Here is a 24,525-nt window from a genome sequence, read left to right on the forward strand (position 1 = left end):
TTCCTTTCCAATACTTCAAACCAAACACAGTATTAATGAAATAATTAATAAAGGATAGGTATAAAGAAGTAAAAATTGGACTCCATTTCAAAAACTTTGTTTTGTTTGTCTGATTTAAGGGATTTGAAAACAAGAAGCAAAACTACTAAACGACCAAGTCTCTGTCTTTCTCTTGTTCAAACTTTCTTGTTCATCCAAGCTCTCTCTGTTAGGCTTAGCGGCAGGCAGACACCATTTTGCTTCAAACGACATTCCAAACTCTGAAATTTATGCATCCAACTCAGTGTCGCAGATATATGATTTCTTAGCGAGGCTACCCATGACCATGAGATATCCCAACAGCTGATCCTCTCCTCATCATCCCATAATGAAGAATATAAAGGAGGGGGAAAAGAGAAGAACAAGAGGACGGATCATGACTGAAGGACAAACAGAGTGCCGGTTTCTGTTTATATTTTCCTTATTTCTTTTCACGGGTATGTCTCCGGGTCACTGTGTTTTTCGTTTTGAAGCTTTTGTATCTTATTCCGTGAATTTTTTTTTTTGTCTTTCCTCAACATATAAAGAGTTGTCTGTAACATGATTTAACAATGATTTATGTCAATATTCATGAAGCCAAGCAAGCATTTAGCTCAATATGCGGTTGTAGTTTGTCACTTGCGTAGTTGTTCGTCTGTGCTTTATATCCTTTTTCATTTTCTTCTTCAAGCTGGGAATCTCGTCTCTGTATTTTGTAAGTCCCCATGAGTCGAGTTGTTCATTTTGTTCCCCAGCAGGTGGCCTTGTCTTACATCCAGAGCTATAGGTGAAACCTCTTCATCCCGCTTGTGGCGTCATAAACATGATTTGCAGTGGTGGCCGGTGGAAACCCCTGCATACGCTAAGCAGTTAGCAGTCGACTCTGCTCTTGAGCTGGGTTTTCTATCCTATTTACTTGGGATTATAATACCGATTTTTTTATTACGCTTTAACACAAGTATAGAAACGATTTCTCTGGTTTCCACCCGAAAGCAAACCAAGTCTGCAGAATATTTTAGCTTGTTGGATTACAGTAAGCGAGTCTTCTCATGGCCAAAACAATCCTCCCCAATCTCTGTTTCTGGTTCAGCCTTCTTTATACGTTTCAGTTTTTAGTTTGGGGAAGTTTTTCTTCTTGACGGTGGGAGGTCCATGTATACACTTTGACGCCATAAGGTAGAGTTAGCAGCGTTCTGGTTTTCAGGAGATGGAGGGGAGGGGAACAAGATTGAACAATTGCTACTCTCTGTCTCTCCCCTTGTCCTTGATCTTTGTTTCTTTTCTCTGGTTACTGTGGCCACTGGAATCATATCACTTTAGCACAAAAACACGAAGCGAGAAGCTTTATTCTTGTCCATGGCGTTGCTTTCCCCAGGTAGAGTGTCCCAGGTTAAGGTTGAGAAACAAGTATCAGATCAATCCCATCCATCTTTCTCCATCTAGTTCCAGAGGCATGAGATCCTATTCCTTCTTTCCCTGATCAAAGGGGGCCAAGTGTGTCCCTTTCTTGTCCAGTAAAGCTGCGCAATTTGCACTTGGTAAATGCTAGCACAACGGGCTTGGCCATAATGTTAGGCTAAATCACAATACCAAAGCCCCGAAACTAAACAAATCCACCTCAAATTGACGCTTTAACAAACATCATCAATATTCAAAACACAGCCAAATTCGCATACTCTTAATAGTTATTGTGGGTTTCATGTTACAGTATTCTAAATTAATGGTCCTCAGTGCTCTTGTAATGAGTACAGAGAATCTGTAATCAATATGTATTATTTTAATTCCCCTTGTCAACTAAAGATAGTGCTGTAAAGCCTCTGAACAAATTTCTTTTATTTATAAAGTTATTCCCATTAGCATTAAGCCTTGAATCTAGCACAAATTCCACTTTTTTTTTGCTGTGTTACTTCAAAGAATAAAGGGAAAGACTCCTTTCTCCTTGTTCAGAACTTGTCTTATTAGAATCTGGTCCACAACCCAAATTGAAAATTCGGGAATTTCCCTTTAATTATCTTTGAAAGTTAACATCTTGTTCTTGTCTCAAAATAAAAAATCCTAATTGTCTTCCTCCTTGGTTTTCTTATTGTTGTTTCTAGTGTCATATTCTCTCTTTCATTGGATTCAAGTGCCTAAAGTTGTTTTAAACTGGCATTAGTTTCCCAATGATATGTACTAGATTCTTGAAGAAAAACTTATTAATGAGTTGCTCTTTTGTTTTCTCCTGTAGGTCGGACTGTTATTGGATCCTCTCTACAGACTGATAAAGAAGTTTTGCTTCAGTTGAAAATTTTTCTCAAGAAAGCCAATCCAATAAATAGAGGCCAATACACTGAATGGAGCAATGATTCATCTCCTTGCAATTGGCCGGCAATCTCTTGCACTGGTGAACGGGTTACCCAAGTTAATCTTTCTGACAACAGCATTTCTGGCGTTTTCTTCCATAACTTCTCTGCTTTGACTGAACTCACCAAACTTGACCTCTCCAGGAACACGATTAGTGGGCCTATTCCAGATGATTTAAATCGATGTAACAAGCTTACGCATCTAAATCTCTCTCACAATATCCTTGAAGGAGAACTGAACTTGACTGGACTCGCCAATCTTGGGGCACTCGATCTATCTGTGAATAGACTTTCTGGTGGAATTCGTTCCAACTTCCCGGAAATCTGTGGCAGATTAAACATTCTCAACATCTCAGCAAATAATTTCACTGGTGGCATTGATGGTTGCTTTGACAACTGTTGGAGTTTGCAGTATGTTGATATCAGCTCGAATAATTTCAGCGGAAGCATTTGGTTGGGCTTTTCAAGACTGCGAGAGTTTTTGGTGTCTGAGAATAACCTGAGTGGAGAAGTCTTGCCATCCATATTCACTGGGAGTTGCAACCTAGAACATCTAGATATGTCAGAAAATCAGTTTTATGGGGAAATTCCAAAAGAGATCTCAAACTGTAGAAGATTGGTTTCTTTGAATTTGTGGGGAAATAATTTCAGCGGAAAAATTCCATCTGAGATTGGATTGCTATCAAATATCAAGGCTCTGCTCTTAGGAAGAAATAAATTCTCAAGAGATATTCCACAATCATTAAGAAACTGCAGCAAGTTGGAATTTTTAGACCTTAGCAGTAACGGGTTTGGCGGAGATATACAGAAGACCATAGGAACATTTGAGCAGGTGCAATTTCTTTTGTTGCATGGAAATTCATATACAGGAGAAATACTGTCTTCAGGAATTCTCAATTTGTCGAATCTAATTCGGTTAGACCTCAGCTTTAACAATTTCTCTGGCCCGTTGTTGGTTGAATTCTCCAGAATGACAAATTTGAAGTTCTTGATCCTTGCCTATAATCAATTCAATGGCACTATACCGCTGGAATTTGGGAATTTGTCGCTTCTCCAAGCACTTGATCTCTCCTTCAATGAACTAACTGGCCAGATACCATCTACGCTCGGTAAGTTGAGTTCCCTCTTGTGGTTGATGCTTGCAAACAATTCACTAACAGGGGAAATACCTTGGGAGATTGGGAACTGTAGCAGTTTGTTATGGCTAAATCTTGCCAACAACCAGTTATCTGGCAGAATTCCATCTGAATTGGCAAATACAGGGAAAAATCCCACTCCAACATTTGAGTCCAATAGGCGAGACTATCATGTTACAGCTGGTTCTGGTGAGTGCCGGGCGATGAGGCGATGGGTTCCTGCAGACTATCCGCCTTTTAGCTTTGTCTATACACTTTTCACACGGAAGAGTTGTAGAAGCATTTGGGATCGAATGCTCAAAGGCTATGGACTTTTCCCAATCTGTGCTGCCGATCCAAAAGCTCGAAGACTACAAATTACTGGCTATCTCCAGCTGACTGGAAATCAGTTTTCTGGTGAAGTCCCTGCAGAAATTGGTAAGATGCAGAGTTTCAGTCTAATCCATCTTGGAATGAATATGTTTTCTGGAAAGCTCCCCAGCGAGATTGGACAGTTGCCGCTTGTTGTTCTTAACATCTCTCGGAACATTTTTTCTGGTGAAATTCCAACCGAAATTGGCAAAATCAGGTGCTTACAGAATCTGGATTTGTCTCACAACAATTTCTCGGGTGTGTTTCCAACAAGCTTGAGCGAGCTGTATGAGTTGAACAAATTCAATGTCTCGTACAATCCACTCATCTCTGGTGTAATTCCATCGACTGGACAATTGGCAACATTTGAAGAAGAGTCTTTCCTTGGCGATCCACTCTTACGCCTTCCACCTTTTATAAACAAAACGAGAAGAGGCGAACCGGAAGATTGGAAGAAACACGAAGGACCCAAGAATCAGAAAATGAGTGCAGTATTGCTGGCGTTCTTAGTTTTAAGTATAGTGTTCTTGTTATGTGGGATAATTTCTGTCATCTTTTGCACACTGGTAAGGAGTCCGGTGGAGCCGCCAGGATTTTTGTTGGAGAACGTAAAGTATAGCCACGACGGAGCGTCAAGTTCCTGTGCAGCATCAACAGGGACGTCAGACTCTGTTAAGGTTATCCGGTTAGATAAAACGGCATTTACATACGCTGACATACTCAAAGCCACCGGGGACTTTTCGGCTGTTAGAATTATTGGGAAGGGAGGCTTCGGAACGGTGTACCGGGGTGTGTTGCCTGATGGGAGAGATGTAGCAGTGAAGAAACTACAGAGAGAAGGGGTTGAAGGGGAGAGAGAATTTAGGGCTGAAATGGAGGTTTTGAGCGGGAATGGATTTGGGTGGCCGCACCCGAATCTTGTAACACTCTATGGGTGGTGCCTTTACGGAGCGGAGAAGCTGTTGGTGTATGAGTACATGGAGGGTGGGAGCTTGGAGGACCTGGTGGCGGATAGGACAAGGCTGACATGGCGAAGGCGTCTCGATGTGGCCATTGATGTGGCTCGTGCTTTGGTGTTTCTGCATCATGAGTGCTTCCCGGCGATTGTGCACCGGGATGTGAAGGCCAGCAATGTATTGCTGGACAAGTATGGGAAGGCGCATGTGACGGACTTCGGTCTAGCTAGGGTGGTCAGTGCCGGAGAGAGCCATGTAAGCACAATGGTTGCAGGAACCATCGGGTATGTCGCGCCGGAGTATGGGCAGACGTGGAAGGCCACCACCAAGGGCGATGTCTACAGCTATGGAGTGTTGGCAATGGAGTTGGCAACCGGAAGGCGGGCTGTTGATGGTGGGGAAGAGTGCTTGGTTGAGTGGGCGAGGCGGGTTATTGGGAATGGACGGCAAGAATCGAGCCGAACCATGGTTCCGGTGGTGCTTCTGGGATCTGGGCTTGCTGAGGGAGCAGAGGAGATGTGTGAGTTGCTAAGAGTAGGGTTACGGTGCACGGCGGAGGCGCCTCAAAACAGACCAAATATGAAGGAAGTGCTAGCAATGTTGATCAAGATTTCCAGCAAACAGAGTGATAATGGTCATGGGTCCTTCTCACCGTCTTAAAATTAGGACTTGGGAGATGTAGAGCTCCTGAAATTTGAAGTTGTCCATTATTAGTAATCCAAAGCTTTCATTTTTATTTTTATGTTGTTCATACAAATACACCAATATGTACACACATTTTCAATTTTTCAGTGTATTTGGTCTTACCATTCTTCATGTATAACTTGTATACATTCTTCATTCATTGTTGAGAAGTGAGAAGAAAATTACAAATTTTGCTCCTTTTGGTAAAATTCTAGATTATGATTTTATGATTATGGAAAGGGACTCACCTTGCTGAAACTTTGAAGTTAGATATTTGCTAGAACTTAATTACTGGTGATTCAGAGGGCTTGGTCTGGGTTGAGTGAGTGATGAGTTCAAGAAAGTGAGTGGTTGGTTAGTTTCAAATCAACCAGCCAGGTTAAATTGGGCAGTTGAAATTAGATTCTTGGTCAGTTTGATGGAAGGAGCATCCTCTCCTTGAGTGAAACTTCAAAGAAGGGAGGTAAAGAATCGGATTCTCTTCCTCTCTTTCTGTCCATTGGACAATTAGTTGATCCCAAATACCATAAATACAGAGATTCGTTCATGGCACAGGATCCCATATGTTGACCCCCCTCGCCCGTTTCCTCTTTACACTTCAGACCATTGCCCGCGAAAATTTTGTCGTAATGCCTCCAACGGAAAAACAGTACGTAGCCAACTTCTAAGGTTCTTTGCATTTCCTCTCTCTCTCTCTCTCGTTAGGGTTTCAGTCTCTCAAGTTTCAACCCAGGGCTTCAATGGATTTCAAATCTGATTATAAAGGAGGCTGTAAAGTTTTGGGGCTGTCGAAGGAACGCAGTTATATTGAACCAATGCCAGGTGATGGACGGCTCTAATTTCTCTTCTGATACTCATAATTTCTTTGTTGTTTTTTCACCCACTTATATAATGCCATTGATTTGTAGCTCCTGGGATCTTTTATTACTCGACCAGTGCTGCATGTGGTAAAATCATCTCCATTGGGAATGTCTCGGCTATTTGAGCCGTTGATGACTTCAGTACTTCTTCCGAGGTCTGCTGTCCGACTTTTGTGATCTTAATATTTGCAGTTGAGGGTACCAGGGTTTTTAGCCGGATGAAATTGGGTTTTTAGCAGTTTGGAGTATATGTAGCTAGCTCATATTTAAAACGTTTTTCTTCAAGGTTCTGGTACACAGACACAACGGCAAGAGTGGCCATTTCATGGGGATGCGCTCGTCAGATTACCATCAGAGAACGTTGTGCCCCAGCCAGTCCCATGTGATCCCGGTTCATCAAATAGAATGATGAACCCCTCCTTAGTTCAGACACAACTCTCACGTAGGAGTTCGCAAGAAGATGCATGTCTATGGGAAAATTCTAATGAAGGAATCAAAGAGAACATTATGTCGTTGGAACTTGCAATCAGAAGGGAGTTGGCGTACCGAAGGAAGATGGAGACTCTGCGACTACATTCTTCTAGTGACTGTAAGCAAGCCCCTACAACATCGCAGGTAAGAGTTCAATTCCTCTTGCATGATGCTTGTTATCCAGAAAAAATAGAACATGAATTCTGCATTTGCACGCTTCATTCTTTCCTATTTTCTTTTCTTTATTTTATTTTTAATCAATTTGTGCTAATTGATTATAGTAATTTCTTTTCTCTCGTACATATCTCAAGTAATAGACTAATGGATGATGTATTTAACTCTTGCTTTCTACAAACAATGAAAAATATGAATTAGACAGATAAAGTGAGTTAACTTTGAGATCTAGTCCAGCTGTTCTGTAAAACATTCCCTTATGAGAAGATTGTTTTTGGACGTTAGATGGTCCATGATGTGTATTGGGGGAAATATACGGGTTGATGTATACAAAATTGGGCATGAAGTAATGTCATAGAAGATGGCAAGATACTACATTATAGCAAATGGCTGTCTTATGGAATGGTGTTTCCTGTTCCCTTATGTTTTTTTTCTTGTTGAATGAATGCTATGATTTTGTGTATTGCTGAATAGCAGAATGGGTGTGCTGCTTAATTCTTTGTTTTCTTATGCATTACTTCTTATTCTAGGGGATATTTTCAATTCCAAGTTCAGTGGGATTGAAGAGGAAAGCACCATCCAGCAACCTCCAATCCTTGCCACCACAACCACACCTGGTTCATAGTTGCCAACCCCATCAAAACTCACCTATTAACAACCCATCCAACAATCTTCAATGCTTCCCACCACAACAACCTCAACCCTCTTATAGTTGCCAACCCCATGAAAACCCACCTGCCCACCCATCCAGTAACCTTAAATGCTTGCCACCACAACAACCTCAACCATCACAAAGTTACCAACCCCATCAAAATCAATCGAACAGCCTTTTTTGTAAGGTCTGCCAGGTGTAATGCTCAGGTGCATTTAATCTCAAGCAACACTTTGAAGGTAGTAAACATAAAGCCAAACTAAAAGAGTTGGAGGAAAGTCAGGGGAGTGGTGGAGGGAAAGGCAACCAGATATTGTGGTGCAAGTTGTGTAGTGTCCCATGCATGAATGAATTGTGCTTCAGGCAACATCTTATAGGCAAGAAGCATACTGCTCAGATCCAAGCAATTGAATATGAAAAGAGAGTGAGAGAAGCAGAAGAAGCTGCTATTATAGAATGGGAAGAAACTTGACTAGGAGATACTTGGATGAAGAAACAACAGAGAGAAAAAAAGTGTGGAGGAATGGGTAATCAATTGCTATTTATCCACTTTAAATTCAATGTGATAGACACTGTCCAATTTTCTTTCACTTGAAATTAGCTGATTATATTACCAAAAAAGAAAAAAAAAAGAAATTACCTGATACGATATTGATGTTTTACCTGAGTCAGCTACAATATGTCAAAAATTTTAAAAAGGACATGAAAGGGTGTATTCTGTACAGAACTAGGGACATAATGTTCTGAAAAAAAAATGTTCAAATACTTGAAATATATATTGCAGTGTCAAGCATAATATTATTAATCATTGAAGCTTTTCATTGTTGCAGCCACTGTGCCTTGGTTGGTAAGAGAATTAATCTTTAGGAAGTGTACTGTTACTAGTTTCTCCATTCAATTGTATTGATTATTTCAGCTCTTAGATTCTCATGGATTGCCCAAGGCTTTAACCTTGAAATCTGGAATTCCCTGCTATTATACGCCTTGACTGGAAACAGAGCTACTGCAGGTTATCCAAAGACAAAAGGAAAAAAAGAGTGGTTGTACTTCTCTTCTATCTGCTTTAAAGGGTTAAACGTAGAAAGGGACCACAAGTTCTTGTGTCTCACCTAGGAGATCCAAACCATAAAGTTGACAAGATAGGGTGATCTTTACTGTCTGATCTATGGCCTTCCTTTGGACAATCAGAATAGAATTTGGTCAATATTCTAAAAATGAGATTCTGACTTAGATGGAAAGAGTCATCTAGCTCTTGGTATCTTAAACCGTTTATGATCACATGATCAGCATGTGATGAACCTGGGATTTTGCATGTGGGGCACATCAAACATGTAAAATCTAGCATGTCTGAGAACCCAATATCTTTCCTGGAGTTGCAATGACACATAGTGTGGAGGGCAAATGGAATTGGTTATCCATGGTTTACTCCAATCAATTTGAAAATCATGGTCTCCATTACATCTCATAAAACATAGTATCTGCCTCACATTTGAATAACAGTAACTAAATATTTGCAAGTATATATAGCCTAGCCTCAATAATAGAAAAATAACCTTTATGGAGTGCACGTCTTCCCTAGAGGTGGTAAGATTTGAAACTTCTTGTAGTGTGAACCTGTTTCAGTGCCTTTGTTTTGTCATGAATCTATTATTAAAAAAAATCTATTATTGGTAGTAGAATATTTAACCAATATGTACCATGATACTTGATTTTTTTTTTTGAGACAAGTTAACCAGAATTCATTAAAAGAGAGAAAGAAAGTACATGAGGTGACATACAAGAAGATCAGAGCACAACCCACAAATTACACAGGCAATGTTCTATTGCTATACAAGGAATCTCTGTAAGCCCCTGATTTATCTAACTCGTCGGGTATGCAATTTAGATCCATGGGAATCCAGTAAAGGGTCATATCCATGGAATACAACAAACCTCTTGTCTCTTTCAGGTAGTGAGCCAACCTTCAGGGACCTCCACCTTCACACCAAGCCACATGATAGTATTTGCAATGATACTAGAATATTTAACTGATATGTACCATGATATTATCTGATAATGCAATCTATTATTTTTTTATCAATAATTGGAATTCATTAGATTAAACAAAAGGGGAAGGATAATGTGGAGATGTGTGAGGGATGCTGTTTGCTGGACTCTTTGGGAGGAAAGGAACATCAGAATTTTCTCTGATGTTGAAAGAAGTAAAGAATGCCTTATGGAAGTAGTAACAGTGAGGGTGGTACGTTGGCTGAAATCCTTGGACCTGTTTGTTGATATTTCTACGGATATGTTGCTAAATAGCTGGCTGGAGGTGGCAAATTCTGCTCCTGCCTGCTCTTTAGTTTGTCCTGTGTGGTCACCACTAGGAAGTGGACTTATAAAGCTAAACTTTGATGGAAGTAGTAAGGGAAATCCAGGTTCATAGGTGTAGGAGGGGTTTTTAGAGATGAGGATGGGAAGGTGCTCGCTTTGTATTCAGGTCCCATTGGGTTTGGAGACTCTCTCAAAGCTGAGGTCTATGCAGTACTGGAGGGTATAAGGAAGTCTAAGGAACTGAATATATAAAAGTTAGTCATTGAATGGGACTCAAAGCTGGCCTTAAGTTGGTTACAAGAAGGTAGTGGACTTTGGAAATATGCTAATGAGAGGAAGGAGATTAATTGGCTAAGTAGAGGACTGGGAATCAAGTTTCAGTGGGTCAAGAGAACAGCAAATGCATTTGCTGATGTTTTGGCAAAGCAGGGGGTGGGAAGGGATCAAATGTTTTGGGCTGTTCTGTAACTTTTTCTTTTTTGTTATCTTCCTGGAGAGAGTTAATCCTGTTTATCTCTCTTTGGAGTGCTGCAACTAAGATCTTATAATGCAATCTATTATTGGTATAAGCATATTAACTGTTGTGGGATTTATAAGTCACTCTAAATCATTGGTTAATGCAAAATGGCATAGAATTGAAACAAATCCTTGGATATTTTCAGTGCTAAAGACCATATGGTGTGACTAACATGCTTCCATAAACTTGTTCCTGTTAAGAAAGTGAGGCAGAACGCAGAAAAAACAATGTCGTTTCATTTCTTACTCCTTATATGAGGATCCCCATGCTTTGTTACTTGAACAGAAATGTGCAATGTCGAGATCATGGTCAGGAGGCCCTCCAAAACAGGAAGTGCATGCCTCTTGTATCTTCATTAGTTCTAGTGCTTGTACTTCAACTTGTAATGACATAGGCAACAGATAACGAAATAGGTTTCAGAACTATGATGTTATTATGCAAAGTTGTTTAGCTTAATATATTGGTGTGTCATAAAAGCTACTCATTACTATTCATACCTGAAAATGGTGATGAATTGACAAGTTGAGTTATTTATGATGCTAGATAAGTTCGGAGCTGATAATAGGCAGTAACTAATGTGATTTTCTGCAATTTCTGCTTTTTTTGGCTAATATATATTTTATTGAATTTCTTTATCAATTTCTATGTTTTTTTTTTTCTGAACGGCTGAAATATATATTTTTTGATTTTTTTACCATTTTGTGTTTTTCTGCAATTTATGCTTTTTGTCTGACATATTTTTTATTTTGAAATTTTATCAATTTCTTCTCTTTTAGCTGATATATATATATATATATATGAAAAACTTATTTTTATCTTTTTTTGTATTTTTTCTGCAACTTTTGCCTTTTAGATTGTTCGGTCAATTTAAGATATGCAGCTTGACCCAACCCAGTTCTGCCTTGTGGCAAAGGACACAAGAACAGAGTTCTTTTTGTTCTTTTTTTTTTTTTTTTGAAATTGGTTGATTTAGGTATACGAGTTGATCCAATCTGATCTTGCCGGGTTGGATTTTCTTTTTTTTTTTTTTTCTTCCTTACATTGGCAATTACAGATATATGGGTTAACCCGACCTGATTATGCCATGTGAGAGTGGGAACAAGGGTTAGAAATTTGTTTTGGGCAAATTTCTTAAATTACTCCTATTATTTAGTTAATTCACAAACTCTACCTTTACTGTTTAATTATTGTCTTGCACTACCTTTCTGACAAGTGTCAAAAAGTAAAAAGTCAAATTTATCTTTTATTATTTTTCATATTTTTAAATAAAATAAGATATCAAATTTACACTCCAATCCCAAGCACAGATCATCATCGCTGGTAATCTGAAAACTGCTAATAGAGAAACAACCACAGAGACATTCTTTGTGTTAATGTCGTCGCCGCTGCAACTTCAAGCAGCAGTGGCATTTTTCTTTTTTTGCTTGCTTCCCCAATCTCTCTCTACTCTCTCTCTCTCTCTCCCCCCTTTCGCCCTTTCACTCATGCGTTCTCTCATCTCTGAAAGTACCGTAGGAGAACCAGGCAATTAAAATGATTTTCTGATCACAAAAATTACACAGGTTAAACTGGAGTGGATATTCCAAAATCCATAGAAACGAAATAATCTGCCATGAATTTGGCAGAGCAATTCGAAAGCCAGACTTTATTGGAAATGAGTGAGAAAATATATACAGATGTTGAAACGCACAAATCATCAATCGAAGAGGAAAACCCTTGAACGTTGTCATCCGACCTCGGTGTTTTTTTTTCTGGATTTGGAGGGGAGGAAAAAGTTTATTTTCCTGAATATTACTTCCTAATAGAGGAATTGCTAACATTTGAATGGAACAAAAATATCTTTTTTAATAATAAATTTTTATGGATTTGCATCTCTAGCATTCTTTTTTCTGCCTTTGTGAACGGACGGTGTTTTATGTTTGCATTTCTCTTTCTTTCTGTTCCTAATTTCCTATAACTTTTTCATGCGGCTGAAGGTAAAGCTTACTTGTATCTCTCGCATTTTCTCTTTATTTTCTCGTTAAATGTCCTGGAATGCATTCTCTCATCTCTGAAAGTATCGGAGAACGAAGGAGACGTTAAACTACACCGATTAATAGTTGTATCGAAACTGTTTCTCACCGGAGAGTTCTCTTCACTGCGTGGAGGTCATCAGAGTTCTCTTCACCTTCTTCATCATGTTTGCACTTGCAGATCTAGAGCTTTGGGTCCAACGCTCAACTCAACCTGAAAAATATATAAAAGCTACAAGTCTACTTCAAGCTTCAAGCTTTCCTCTTCTCTGATTCATGATTTAGGGTTTTCAAGTCTCCTAACCTCTAGTAAGAACAAACACTAAAAAGTGTTAGGTTTCAACTAATTAATTAATGAGCTTCCGTGAATTCTGCAGTTGTAGGAAAAAAAAAAAAAAAGGAAATATCAAAGACATCCATCCATCCCTGCTAATTCACAGGAAAAGGGTCTAGATCCGAGTCTGGGTCCGGGAAACCTACTAGACATGCAATCAAGGTCTACAGAGCATGCAATATATATGACCTGGAGTTCCAACTCTACTCCAGCACCATGGTTGCATCCCACCCGAATAGATGCATATAAAGGATCGGAGATTATTTGGATTTGGGTTGTAATTAAAATGAAACGCATATGAATCCTGTTTTTCCATCCGGATCTGTTAAGACCCAAAACCTTTGAATTTGGATTTAGCTTGATCTGCTCCACATCCGACCCATTACATGTCCTAATTATCTTTTACAGTTCTTGACTTCTTGTCATCAAACAGGCAAAAGGCATAAGCTGTTGGATTAAGCCCATGGAGGCTTCAACATGACCCGTTTTGCACTCATCCATACCTAAACCCGAACCTTTTATCATATCTATCTGTTCCGAGTCCAAGTCAGGCTATGACACAACAACATGGTTTCCAGACCAAATCCACCCGGTTTGTTTATGAGAATAACAAAAAAAAAAAAATCACCGGAAAAACAGAGGGAAAGAGAAGGTAGATTTACATTTGTTTCAATGGGTAATGATTTGATATCACGGTTTGAATGATCATCCAAAACCACGACCGGACCGTCCAATCCGGGAAACACCAACTTCAGCAGTCAGTGTCTGGTCGGGTCGGGTCTAGCTAGATTGTTGAATTTCTGTCCACGTCTCCAGCTAGATGATGAATACCGTATCCGTGACGGACGAAGCACACCCACTAGTTCTATGACACCCTAGTCCACTCTATTACTAGCTCTCAAATGTACCACGTCAACCGTGGTCCCGCTGGCCGCTGGTGCTGTAACCAGAAGACAAACACTCTCACCGTGAGTGTGAGAGCCTCCCGCGTATACGCCCCAAGTGAACCGGAAAACAAAGTAAATACGAGGAGCTGCAACGGTGAGCGCGCTCACGTCTGATCATCATCACTCGAAAACAAAGGATGAAAAGTGTAGACCTAATATCATGACATGTGGATGTATGTATTTATATATATTCGTTTCTTTTTGCCACGTGTAAAGAAAATTAGTCGGTCCAGAGTCCAAACACCAAAAAGGTAGAAATCCAGATTGAGTGGCCCGGAGCGGAGTTGAGGGAATCTTGTGGTCTACAATTTGCTTCACTTTTTCATATAAAAAAAAAACGTTTCAATTATCCAACGCCATCTTTATCTGCGAAAAACAGTAGTGTGAAGGAGGAGAGGAGATCGGGAAGAAGTGGAGAGAGAAAGAGAAGCGATGACGACGACGACGACTGCGATGATGATGAGTACGGAAGCTCGCTTTCTCTCATCCAAGTCTTTCACCACCAAAATCATTGACCCCGCCCTTTCAATCAAAGCTAGAGCTCCTTGCTTAAAGAGGAATCCGAATTTCTCTCAATTTTCGCAAAGATTAGCTGTTTCTCTTCCTTCTCCTATAACATGTAAGTGCTTCTACTTCCCTTGTATTAAATTATAGACCGTTGAATTTCGATCTATATTCATCACAGGTTCATGGACCCTGAATCTGTGATGGGTTCCAGTTGGATCCCCTGTTTATGTAAGTAGCAAATATGTCAGAGAATAGGGTGATCATCAAGACCCTTTACCATTCTCTTTCTGATCGTCGACTAGAATGTGATACATTGAATGCTTATTACTTTATGATCAAGTAGAATTACCTCCTGTAAACCAAACCTCTGTTTTAACTTTAAAGCTCCATTCGCAATTCATTTTTTTCTCCTCTGTTTTGGTTGATACCTTGTTAACTGCAAATATTGACAATAGGTTGTCATCATTCATCGCCGGAGGATGACATCAGTCCGGTGATGAATAATGTTGATTGGAGATCATTCAGAGCGAGGCTAGTTGCCGGAGAGCTTGCGTCAAGGCCAGCAGAGCCGTCCAACTGGGTCGATCCCGACACTGTGGAGGATCATCCTCCCCGTGTCTCGATTGGGGAGAAGTGGGTTCACCCACTGCATGAGCCAGAAAGAGGGTGCTTGCTGGTGGCCACGGAGAAGCTCGATGGGGTCCACATTTTCGAACGGACGGTCATCCTTCTGTTGTCTATGGGTCCCGTGGGTCCCACTGGTCTCATACTGAACCGGCCATCTCTGATGTCCATCAAGGAGACACGATCGACGGTTCTAGACATGGCCGGCACATTTTCCGATTTGCCGTTGTTCTTTGGGGGACCGGTGGCGGAAGGGTTGTTCTTGATGGGTCCTTACAAGGGGGTGGATGATGGAGTAGGGAGGAGCGGGGTGTTTGAGGAAGTGATGGGGGGGTTGTACTACGGAACTAGGGAGAGTGTTGGTTGTGCAGCGGAGATGGTTAAGAGAAATGTTGTGAAGGTAGGAGACTTCAAATTCTTTGATGGGTGTTGTGGGTGGGAGAAGGATCAACTCAAGGACGAGATTGGGGCTGGTTATTGGACAGTTGCAGCGTGTAGCCCTAGTGTAATTGGGTTGGCTGGTTCTAGCAGTGTTGGTCTTTGGGAAGAGATCTTAGGTCTTATGGGCCAAAACAAGGTTTGGTGATGGTGATGGATATGGTTATGGCTTTATGGGTACGGTGACCCAGCAAAGAGTAGGATTGTAGATTGTGGTGGGAGTGTCGTAATAAACGCATGGGTGAAATATGGGTATCTTATGTTAGGGCTCTACTCTACCAATTTATTCCCAAATTTCAATGAGGGCAAATACAGAAGAAAAATGGGGGAAGAAATTAGTTGTGTAATGATGGGCATCTAAAAACGAATTGTAAGATGGGGGAAACAAGTTGGATTGCAATTATGATAAAAGGAAGGTATCATATCCTAAAGCTATGTTTTATGAAATTTCTTTCTGTTTTTTCTTATTTTCTATCAAACCAAACAGAGCCTCTAAAAAGGAATATATCATGATGCATTTCTGCGTAAGCCTTGTCACTTTGATCCTCATCTTGTGTATATTAGCAACTTATTGACTATTTATTCAATTGGTTATAAGAAAGGGGCACTATCGCCATTGTAAATCAATATCATGATTTAAAAGGTGTTTGTTCGTTATTTATCTAGGTAAATGCATTTATCTGGGTAAGTCCCATGAAAGATTTATTTGGGTAAGTGCATTTATCTGTATTCTTTTATTTTCTATGTAAATAAGGCAATGACTATTTTAGTTATAAAAAATCATTATTAAAAGAGATATTTTTGTCCCAATTAAGTGTTGGCAATTTTCTTCTCCAGGCGGGGAAGTTAATTATTCACATAGGAAAGTAAGTGATACTCAGAAAAATAAATTTTTCCTATTCCCTGCATAAATTTGAAAAAATAAAAACATAGATTTCTTAACCAATGAGAATCAAAATTTCATTGGCCAACTTTTTCCTCTCTCAAAATCTATAAAAATGAATACCCCCAAAATCCAATCCTGGTCAGAAGACCCAAATATCCCAGGTCCTGGAAAGACTAGATTGAGATTGGATATGGACCTCAAATCTGGCATTTTAGAATGAAGTAACCACTCTTGGACTCAAAACCACGCTCAAGAGCAGGGATCTTGCTCTTGCCCCATTCTTCTAAACAATGCTTCATTTATAAGCATCCAGCAGTGTCAGAGAAGGGGGGAGGGGGATGTTACGATCCTAAATAGCTAAATGATAAACAGTTTGGTTCAATGCATTCTATAAATATATTAAATTTGAACCACAGAAAGGGCAGTTTAAGAAAAAGGCTATCTAGAGTAAGTGAAAGCTATCGGGAAAAGAGTAAATTGTCACCAGAGTATGAATCGTCATAGAAAGGGAACCTGTGACTTGTTGGAATATAGACATTTGGGATCAAATTCCACTGCCACCATGGTTGGTGGGGTGGGGGGGTGGTGGGGGGATACCCCGTTGTGTAGCCCTATGAAATTAAAAGAAAAAAAAAAAGTATAATAGTATGTTATAATCCTAAATGTCAAATATTTGATTTGATGAATCCCAACTGTCTCAAAGTTTGTTATTGGCATATTCATCATTACAGTGCACTGTTACTATCTTTGTGGGCTGGGCCCATTACTGAGTCGCTGCACTAGTGTAATGCACCCATCTGCCTTGGATTGGTGATTTATCATCTCCCAACATTGATTATATATAATAAACTATAAATACAGATAATCTTCAAGACCATACTAACAAATTTCATTTCTAAAGGAATCCCCTTGCAAATCATGATCACAGAGGCCGGCTTAAATCAGATGATGAAAGAGTTGTATACCGATGGAGGGCCTGTTTGGTACATTTTTTCGTGTGGGTTTTTGGCTGTTTATAAATTGGGTAGATCGATTTTTGGTCTATTCTTATTTGGTTCGTAGAAGATTTAGTCGTTAAAAGTTGGAGTATTGAAATACGAGAAGTCTATTTTGGGCTGATTTTGGAAAGTTTCAAATAAAACTTTTTACGTCTTTCGTGTTTTATTCTCATGTAAAAAGACACGAAAAGATACACGGAAAGACATGTATCTGTCAAATTAGCTTCAAACTGTTCAGATCTTCATGCAAAAGCTCAATGCATCTTTTAACTATCAGAGCTAACAGAAAATCTTTCCAAAATGACTTACTAAACAGGCAAAATGGTCAAAGATTCAACATTATATACAGATAGATCGTTTGGTGCCTAGCTAGGTGCCAAGGAGTAAAAGACAAATAGGCAAGCAATTTGTAAGTAAATTAAGATGAGAAGTTGAGAGAGTGGCATCACGTCATGGATGGAAAGATGGGGACATCATCTTTGCCCATGTCTCACATGATTACTGTTCGCAGCGAACTGAACTCACTCCCCAAGTGCTCCGGCCACTAACTCGATCTCCAAATCCATTGAATCAGAAAACTATTGGCACTTCCCCTTAATTTCTCCTCTTTAAATCCCCCAACTCCCATCTCTAGTGTTGAATAACAATAACAAATTATAAGTGTGTAGAGGGGATGGAGCATTCTCATGATGATGGGCGTCTAAGTACCAAGGGCGTTTCTCTTCAGGAGCTGAGAGATAGGCTTTCAGAGTTTGCCAGTGTAAGGGGATGGGATCGATTTCATAGCCCTAGGAATCTCCTCCTAGCCTTGGTAAGTACCCGCAAATCAAAGTGCAACTACTGTTATGTTTAATTGTCGATCTCATCATCTACTTTGTATCACTACTGTCTTAATTTTGTAGGTGGGAGAGGTTGGGGAGCTCTCTGAGATCTTCCAATGGAAGGGTGAGGTAGCCAGAGGACTCCCCAATTGGACTTCTGATGATAAGGAGCATTTAGAGGAGGAACTCTCTGATGTTTTGCTATATCTAGTTCAACTTGCAGATGTTTGTGGACTTGATCTTGGCCAAGCTGCTCTTTCCAAAATGGTTAAGAATGCTCACAAGTACCCGGTTGTCAGTTCATCTCCTCCATCAACTGGCAATTAGGATGCACCCTTACCTTCAATGCTCTCATCTTCCTCCATCTCTTTTTCTATTCCTTTCCCCCTTTTTGGATAATTGGGTTCAAAGAACATTCGAGGATGTTGACAAAGAACAAGGTCCCAAGTGAACTAGCACTAGCTAGATCTAGAATTAATAAGACTTTGTAGCTGTTACTATCTTCTAATAAATCTGTCAAGTCATATGCCAATAGTATTTCCTTTTTGGTCATCTATAACTTTCTAAACAAAATGTTCTAATACAATCTCAACTCAGCGCGGACAATATTAGTTTAAAGAAACAACCTTGCTACAAGAAATGTTTTGCTTAGGTTAATGATTTCAGATCCTGTATAAATTTCAGAAAAACCCTTTAAAACTATAACATTCTAAAGTGTACACATTTACATTTTGCCAACATCTTAATAAATCATCATCAAGGATTAAAGTGTCCATATCGAGTATCATATCCCCGGACAACTTGAAAATTGTATATAGGGGTGAGCATGGGCCGGTTTGGTTCGGTTCATGGTAGAATACAAAATTTAAGGTCAAACAACCACAAATAGGGGTGAGCATGGGCCGGTTTGGTTCGGTTCATGGTAGAATCTGTAACCCTCTATAGGGGTCAGTTTCAGGTTTTTTGGAACTGAAACCTACCTTGTGAAGGTCAGTTCTAGGGTCTACCCATGGAACTTGTTCTTGCTTTACTCTTCTCCTTCAAAAAAAAAAAAAAAACGAGAGAGAGAAGCATGTTCTTTAAAAAGTGATTTTCAATAAATATAATATAGTTTAAAAATTGTATGTCTTATATTGATTAAATTGAGTAACTTAATATGCAAATTATCATTACATGGTTCAAAACTTATAGTTTAAATTTAAATTTTGTAATATTACCTTTTACATTGCTTATTGTACACATTCAAATATTAAAATGAAAACAAATGATCAAATCATTTAAGTAACTCAATTATCAAGTGAGACCATGGCCTTTGTAACCATGAGTGCTTGGATTCAAATCTTCCCAAAAGTACTTTGGGTTTATTTCAAGACAAGTTTGGTTCCAAGGAAAGTTTCACCAAGGCCAACCAAGGCTGGTTCATTGGATTGGTTTGGATAGGGTAAAACCCCTAGACCTTGGAACCAGCCTAGGTGGGGTTTAGTTCCAAGAATTTAGAACCAGACCCCCTACCTTGTAATAGATTGGGTAGGGCAATTCGGTTCTGGGTAAAACCTACCCATTTGCTCACCCTTAGCCACAAATAATGTATATTTTAATGATGTATATGACAAATATATATTACAATTAATATAGAAGGTTGCATGAATATCATATAATTTTATTGATAATACATCAATCAAGAGCCCAAAACACAAGACATGTGCATCCTATTATATTTTTATTATTATATCAATTATTTTTTATTTTACTATTTTTACTTTTTTACATTAACAAAAAAGTCAACCAAATATTACATTCTCAAATGTAAATTAAAATATCAATTAATAATTTATAAAAACATATCATCTCAACTTAAAATATATCAAATGTATTAAAAGTTTTAAGATACATATCGTATGCAAATTTATTATTTTTAATTACTAAAATGATTATTCAGTTATTTATATTTTTATTTCTATAGTTTTTCTAAAATTAAAAATAATTTTTGATATAAAAATTGTAGAATAGTAGATTTGATAGATTAAATTTAATATTATATTCTTGAATATTAGTAAGTATTTTTTTTTTATTTTTGTAAATAATGAATTTGTTGTTATTGAATGTAAATAAAATATTAATTAATCATTTATATATATGTATATATATGAATTTTAAGATACAATAGCATGTGTAAATTTATAAATTTTAAGTACTAAAAGAATTATTATTTTATTAAGTACTAAAAGAATTTTGTTTGTATAATTATTGTGAGATTCAAATAATCTTTTGATATAAATACGGATTTGATATATTATTTATTCCATTGTTTTATTTGCATGCGTTTAGACAATAAAGATAATAAAAGTTTTTTTTTATTTCACTTATTATCATAAGAAGTTAATTGGTTTAGTGGTTTAAAAGCTTAAGCAAAAGGAATATAAAGAAAGGAATGGGGGAAGAAATTTGATTATTGTGACCAAAATTTGCTAACCAATCCGTTCGAAGTTGCCTCCCGGAGTACATGACCCTTAATTGGAACCTCATGCAGACCTCATAACTAATTAATCTTCTAGAGTGTTGGTAATAATTCCAAGGTGGAGTTGAGACTTGAGACGCCCTAGAGCCTGCCCTTCGATTGCATGCCTGGAATCCCCTTCTTTTAGAATCCTTCTCCTTGAAACTTGGCTACAACTAGGTGGGCTTCATGGGCTGCCCATGCTTCTGCCTTGTTAATAGAGCAAGCGCCTATACTCTTCCAAGCTTATCTCTTGCTATGATTCCAATTGCGCATTGACCATCAATCTTCCTTGAGACATCGAAATTGATTTTGATTCATTCTTGATCGTTGGCATGATTATCTGAGGTGGTACTTGGTGGCACAGATGACTTCTCTCTTTCAAAGATTTCTGTGTTTCTATTTTTCCGAATGTGCACTGTTGTTGTTAATGATAATGATGATTTCCAATATGCAGATAGGGTCCATTTGGTTCATAGTTGGAATCGAAATCGGAATGATGTATTCTTATAATTCTGTTGCTTCAGACAGGAATGGAAATGGGAATGAGAATGGGAATGAGAATGGAAATGGAAATGGAAATGGAAATGGAAATGGGAATGGGAATTGAAATCGGTAGGAATGAGATTTCATTCCCAAGGCAGGAAAAATAGGATTCCAATTCCGTCCAACCAAACAGTTGGAACCAGAATAGCAGCTAGCCCATTCCGATTCCAATTTCAGACCCCTATTCCTGCGAAGCAAACGGGGCCTATTTATTTGATTGTAAGTAATGACTATTGATATTGGAAATCTGGTTACCTAATTAAGTGGTTGGTAAGATAGGAAGATGAATGTCAAACTTGAGAGTATGGGACCGTTTTGATTAAACTGAAGTTGCTGAATAACTCAACTGGTTGCTTTGTCTTTTTGTAGACAATAATTAAATAATACAAGAGGAGGAGGAATTTACTATTTACCCAACCTTAGCTTCAGCCATTGGAAAAACCTGGCTTGGTTTTCTCCGATTAATCTTATTTCTCTTGTAATTTCAAATACTCATAGTGGGTTTTGGTATCGTGTCAGTAGTTGTGATTTCATTTGAAATAGTGATACATAAGCATCATATATATATATATATATATATGTTTAAATATTGTTTAGTAGAGTGATCAAAGTAAGTATGGACATTTTGTATCTTTTCTTTTATCTGGAACAGTTATGTGAAACTTTCACTTTGAGAGGTTTCTATTGTTGCATTTTCATTTTGTCTGCACCTAATGGCACTTATGTCTAATATAATAAAACACAATAAATAAACAATTGTTGCATCATACAGATACAATCTAATGCATGAATTGAATGCAATGAACACAACATGGCAATAGAGAGAGAGAGAGAGAGAGAGAGAGAGAGAGAAAAGAAGTTTTCTGTAGTCTCTAGTTGATAAGATAATGAAAAAAGCACACAGTTGATGATGGATAATTAATAGAGAATATTACAACTTAGGCGAAGTGGATGGGTTGGATCCTTTAGTTGTGTTTATGATAGCACCTCTGTATCTGCATCCAGCATCAAGTACTACTTGTGAATGTAAAAGAGGACTTATATATTAATTAATTGACTCCATCTGAATGAAAGCAAGCACTAGGACCCTCTAGGATCGATAGGGGATGGTTCTCCTTTGGAAGCATTCTTCACCCTGCAACCAAATCATCACCAATTTGTCTTCAGTCCAACAAAACCATACCATATGCACCAGATGGAAGAATGAAGAAAGTATGAACCCATAGAACCCACCCTAACCCTATACATGAAACATGAAACGTGATATCTTGATTAATATCAGGATAGACACAGGGGGCTCAATATTGTGACTGACCATTATATTTCCGCCATTTCCGCGGCCACAGCTCGAATGGGTACCACTTAATTGATTAAAATTCTTGCAACTCCAATAGTTGCATTATTCAAGCACATTGAAAGCTTTTGACTAGACTATTGACAGTACTCGAGACGTAAATCCGAGACAGCATGATAAGAAAATAGGCATGCCATGGCCCATGGGAGAAGGAAACAATACACATGATGGAATGAAAGAAAAAAGAATAAGCAGAGATCGATGCACAGAAAGATGAGCCTAAAAGTGTGGTCGCTCGCCCCACCTGTGATGGGAGTGAGTGTTGTGCAACAGTACGTCTCAATGGATTAGGGCTCACTACTCATGGTGCAATTTGTCAGTCATCAGATTGGACAAGCAAAGTAGTATTGGACTTGAGGAGTCTAAGTGCAGATTCTGTAATTGGACTCAGTGGTTGTAGTTATAGTTATTTCCAGCTGTAAAACATTTGGGTAGAGCCCATATTCATTGATTTACTGATACTGAACTACAGATTTCTTACTTTCATTCATGTATACATCAATATCACTCAAAGAATATCTCGATATACTCTTGAAATAATCAATCAAATGTTACAGAGGCCACCTTGGTTCACAAACACCACTTCATGCATGTAACTGCATGGAACAGAACGCTTTCCCCTCTGTATAATAATAATAATAATAATAATACCAACAACAACTTGCACTTCTTTTCCTTCTAACTCTGCGTCTTCTTTTATTTTCCAAAAATAAAAAATAAAATCATACGGAAATATTTGAAACAGTTCAGTTTTTTTTTTGTTAGGCTTGGCTCCATTTGTTTGCAAGAGAAAATCTAAAACAGATGCAAATTTTGCACCCAATTTAGTTTTGTTGGTGACTATGACTTGATGTGTTGTTATATTTGCTTTTCTTGTCTCATTTGCATCCATTTGTATTGTAAATTTTGCATCTGATGCAAATTTTGCACCACTTCCTTCTTTTTTTCAACTTACATCCTAGTTTACTAAACAGATAAAATAAGGTCAAATCTGAAGAAAAAGTAAACAAACATTTATTTACTCGGCCCATTTACACCACTGTAAATTAACTTCCAACTGCAAAAACCTTTAGGAGATTTGGATGCATTCCAGTTGATTGGTTATCAGTTTTTTAGGTATTATATCTTTTCAATATCAATTTAATAATTAATTTTTAGTGATTCAGGGTCTCAGGGTTTACAAACTTGAGTTCTGGTATATCCAACTTTCTGCTTTATCAATCTCTCAAACAACTTTCTACTTTTTAAGAATCATTTAATAAATTTGTTTGGCAGCTTTCCAACTATCTTTTCCTTCCTACTCAATATTGTTCGAACTTTTCTCCATTACTTTCTGGTCATCCATGTTCAGAACTTCAGATGCTGTATATCCATGGCCCTTTGATTGGACAGTTCAGATTGATGATCATGAGTACCTGGTGCACACAGTACACATGCATTGCATATAAGTTATGGAGCTGGACTATTGGACTGGTTTTTCTTTTTTATTCTTTAACCTTTTATTCTGTGAGGTTCCTCTGACAACTTATTGATAGCAGATTTTTAATCAATGAAAAGCTTTTTTACTTCCTTTGACCATGAAACTACAGGGGGTTTGCTAATGGAAGAGATAAAATTAAAACAAAAATAGATATTTTATCAAAATATTCTCAATGATGAAGTATTAACCCTGGCCTCCAAAATATATATATTTCAAAGTATCCTTGTTTTATACATAAACATCAAATACAATTTTACTATCTCAAATTTTTATTTCCTTTAATCTGTTTTGGTTCAAAAGGGAATCAGAATCAGTATCAGCTGGAATGGATTCTCATTCACAAGGGAGAGAGAGGGAATGGCTATTCCCTCAAATGGGGGAATATCATTCCCCCAGGAATGAGAATGAGATTTTAATTCCGCCCATTCAAACAGTTGGAAACAAAATGAATCATTCAGATTCTGATTCCAATTCCCTATTCCTGCAAATTAACCAAATGGACCCTTAGGCTATGTTTGGTTTGAAAGAAAAGTTAGGAAAATGGAAGAAAACCTTTACAAACCTTGTATAGATTTCTCTACCTTTCCCTATTTTTTCCTTCAAACAA

At 38.2% G+C, this 24,525-nt stretch overlaps 3 protein-coding genes across 6 annotated transcripts; all 3 read left to right on the top strand.

Moving 5' to 3' along the window:
* Nucleotides 1–68: 68 nt before the first annotated feature.
* On the top strand, nt 69–12,336 carry LOC104598479 (putative LRR receptor-like serine/threonine-protein kinase At1g74360). 4 transcript variants are annotated; one of them, XM_088900999.1, is made up of 4 exons: nt 71–476; nt 2,246–6,309; nt 6,396–6,962; nt 10,620–12,336. In XM_088900999.1, the coding sequence occupies exons 1-2, from the start codon at nt 368–370 to the stop codon at nt 5,461–5,463; spliced, it is 3,327 nt and encodes a 1,108-aa protein (XP_088757125.1). In that variant the 5' UTR covers nt 71–367; the 3' UTR covers nt 5,464–6,309; nt 6,396–6,962; nt 10,620–12,336. The 4 variants fall into 4 exon arrangements, with proteins under 4 accessions (XP_088757129.1, XP_088757125.1, XP_088757127.1 ...); XM_088901001.1 differs by lacking the exon at nt 10,620–12,336 and having other exon boundaries at nt 6,396–6,502; nt 6,634–7,487; XM_088901000.1 differs by lacking the exon at nt 10,620–12,336 and having other exon boundaries at nt 2,246–6,136; nt 6,221–6,309; nt 6,396–7,487.
* Nucleotides 12,337–14,058: 1,722 nt separating this feature from the next.
* LOC104598492 (PPR containing protein (DUF179)) lies at nt 14,059–15,815 on the top strand. The gene is made up of 2 exons (XM_010260586.3): nt 14,059–14,386; nt 14,730–15,815. Exons 1-2 carry the CDS (start codon nt 14,200–14,202, stop codon nt 15,482–15,484), a joined length of 942 nt encoding a protein of 313 aa, XP_010258888.1. The 5' UTR covers nt 14,059–14,199; the 3' UTR covers nt 15,485–15,815.
* Nucleotides 15,816–16,013: 198 nt separating this feature from the next.
* Nucleotides 16,014–19,713, top strand: LOC104598499 (uncharacterized). Its single transcript, XM_010260596.3, has 2 exons — nt 16,014–18,031; nt 18,123–19,713. Exons 1-2 carry the CDS (start codon nt 17,894–17,896, stop codon nt 18,366–18,368), a joined length of 384 nt encoding a protein of 127 aa, XP_010258898.1. The 5' UTR covers nt 16,014–17,893; the 3' UTR covers nt 18,369–19,713.
* The last annotated feature ends 4,812 nt before the right edge of the window (nt 19,714–24,525 follow it).

This window comes from Nelumbo nucifera, chromosome 3 (assembly GCF_055504915.1).
Source record: "Nelumbo nucifera cultivar China Antique chromosome 3, China Antique-T2T, whole genome shotgun sequence".
Classification (NCBI taxonomy): domain Eukaryota; kingdom Viridiplantae; phylum Streptophyta; class Magnoliopsida; order Proteales; family Nelumbonaceae; genus Nelumbo; species Nelumbo nucifera.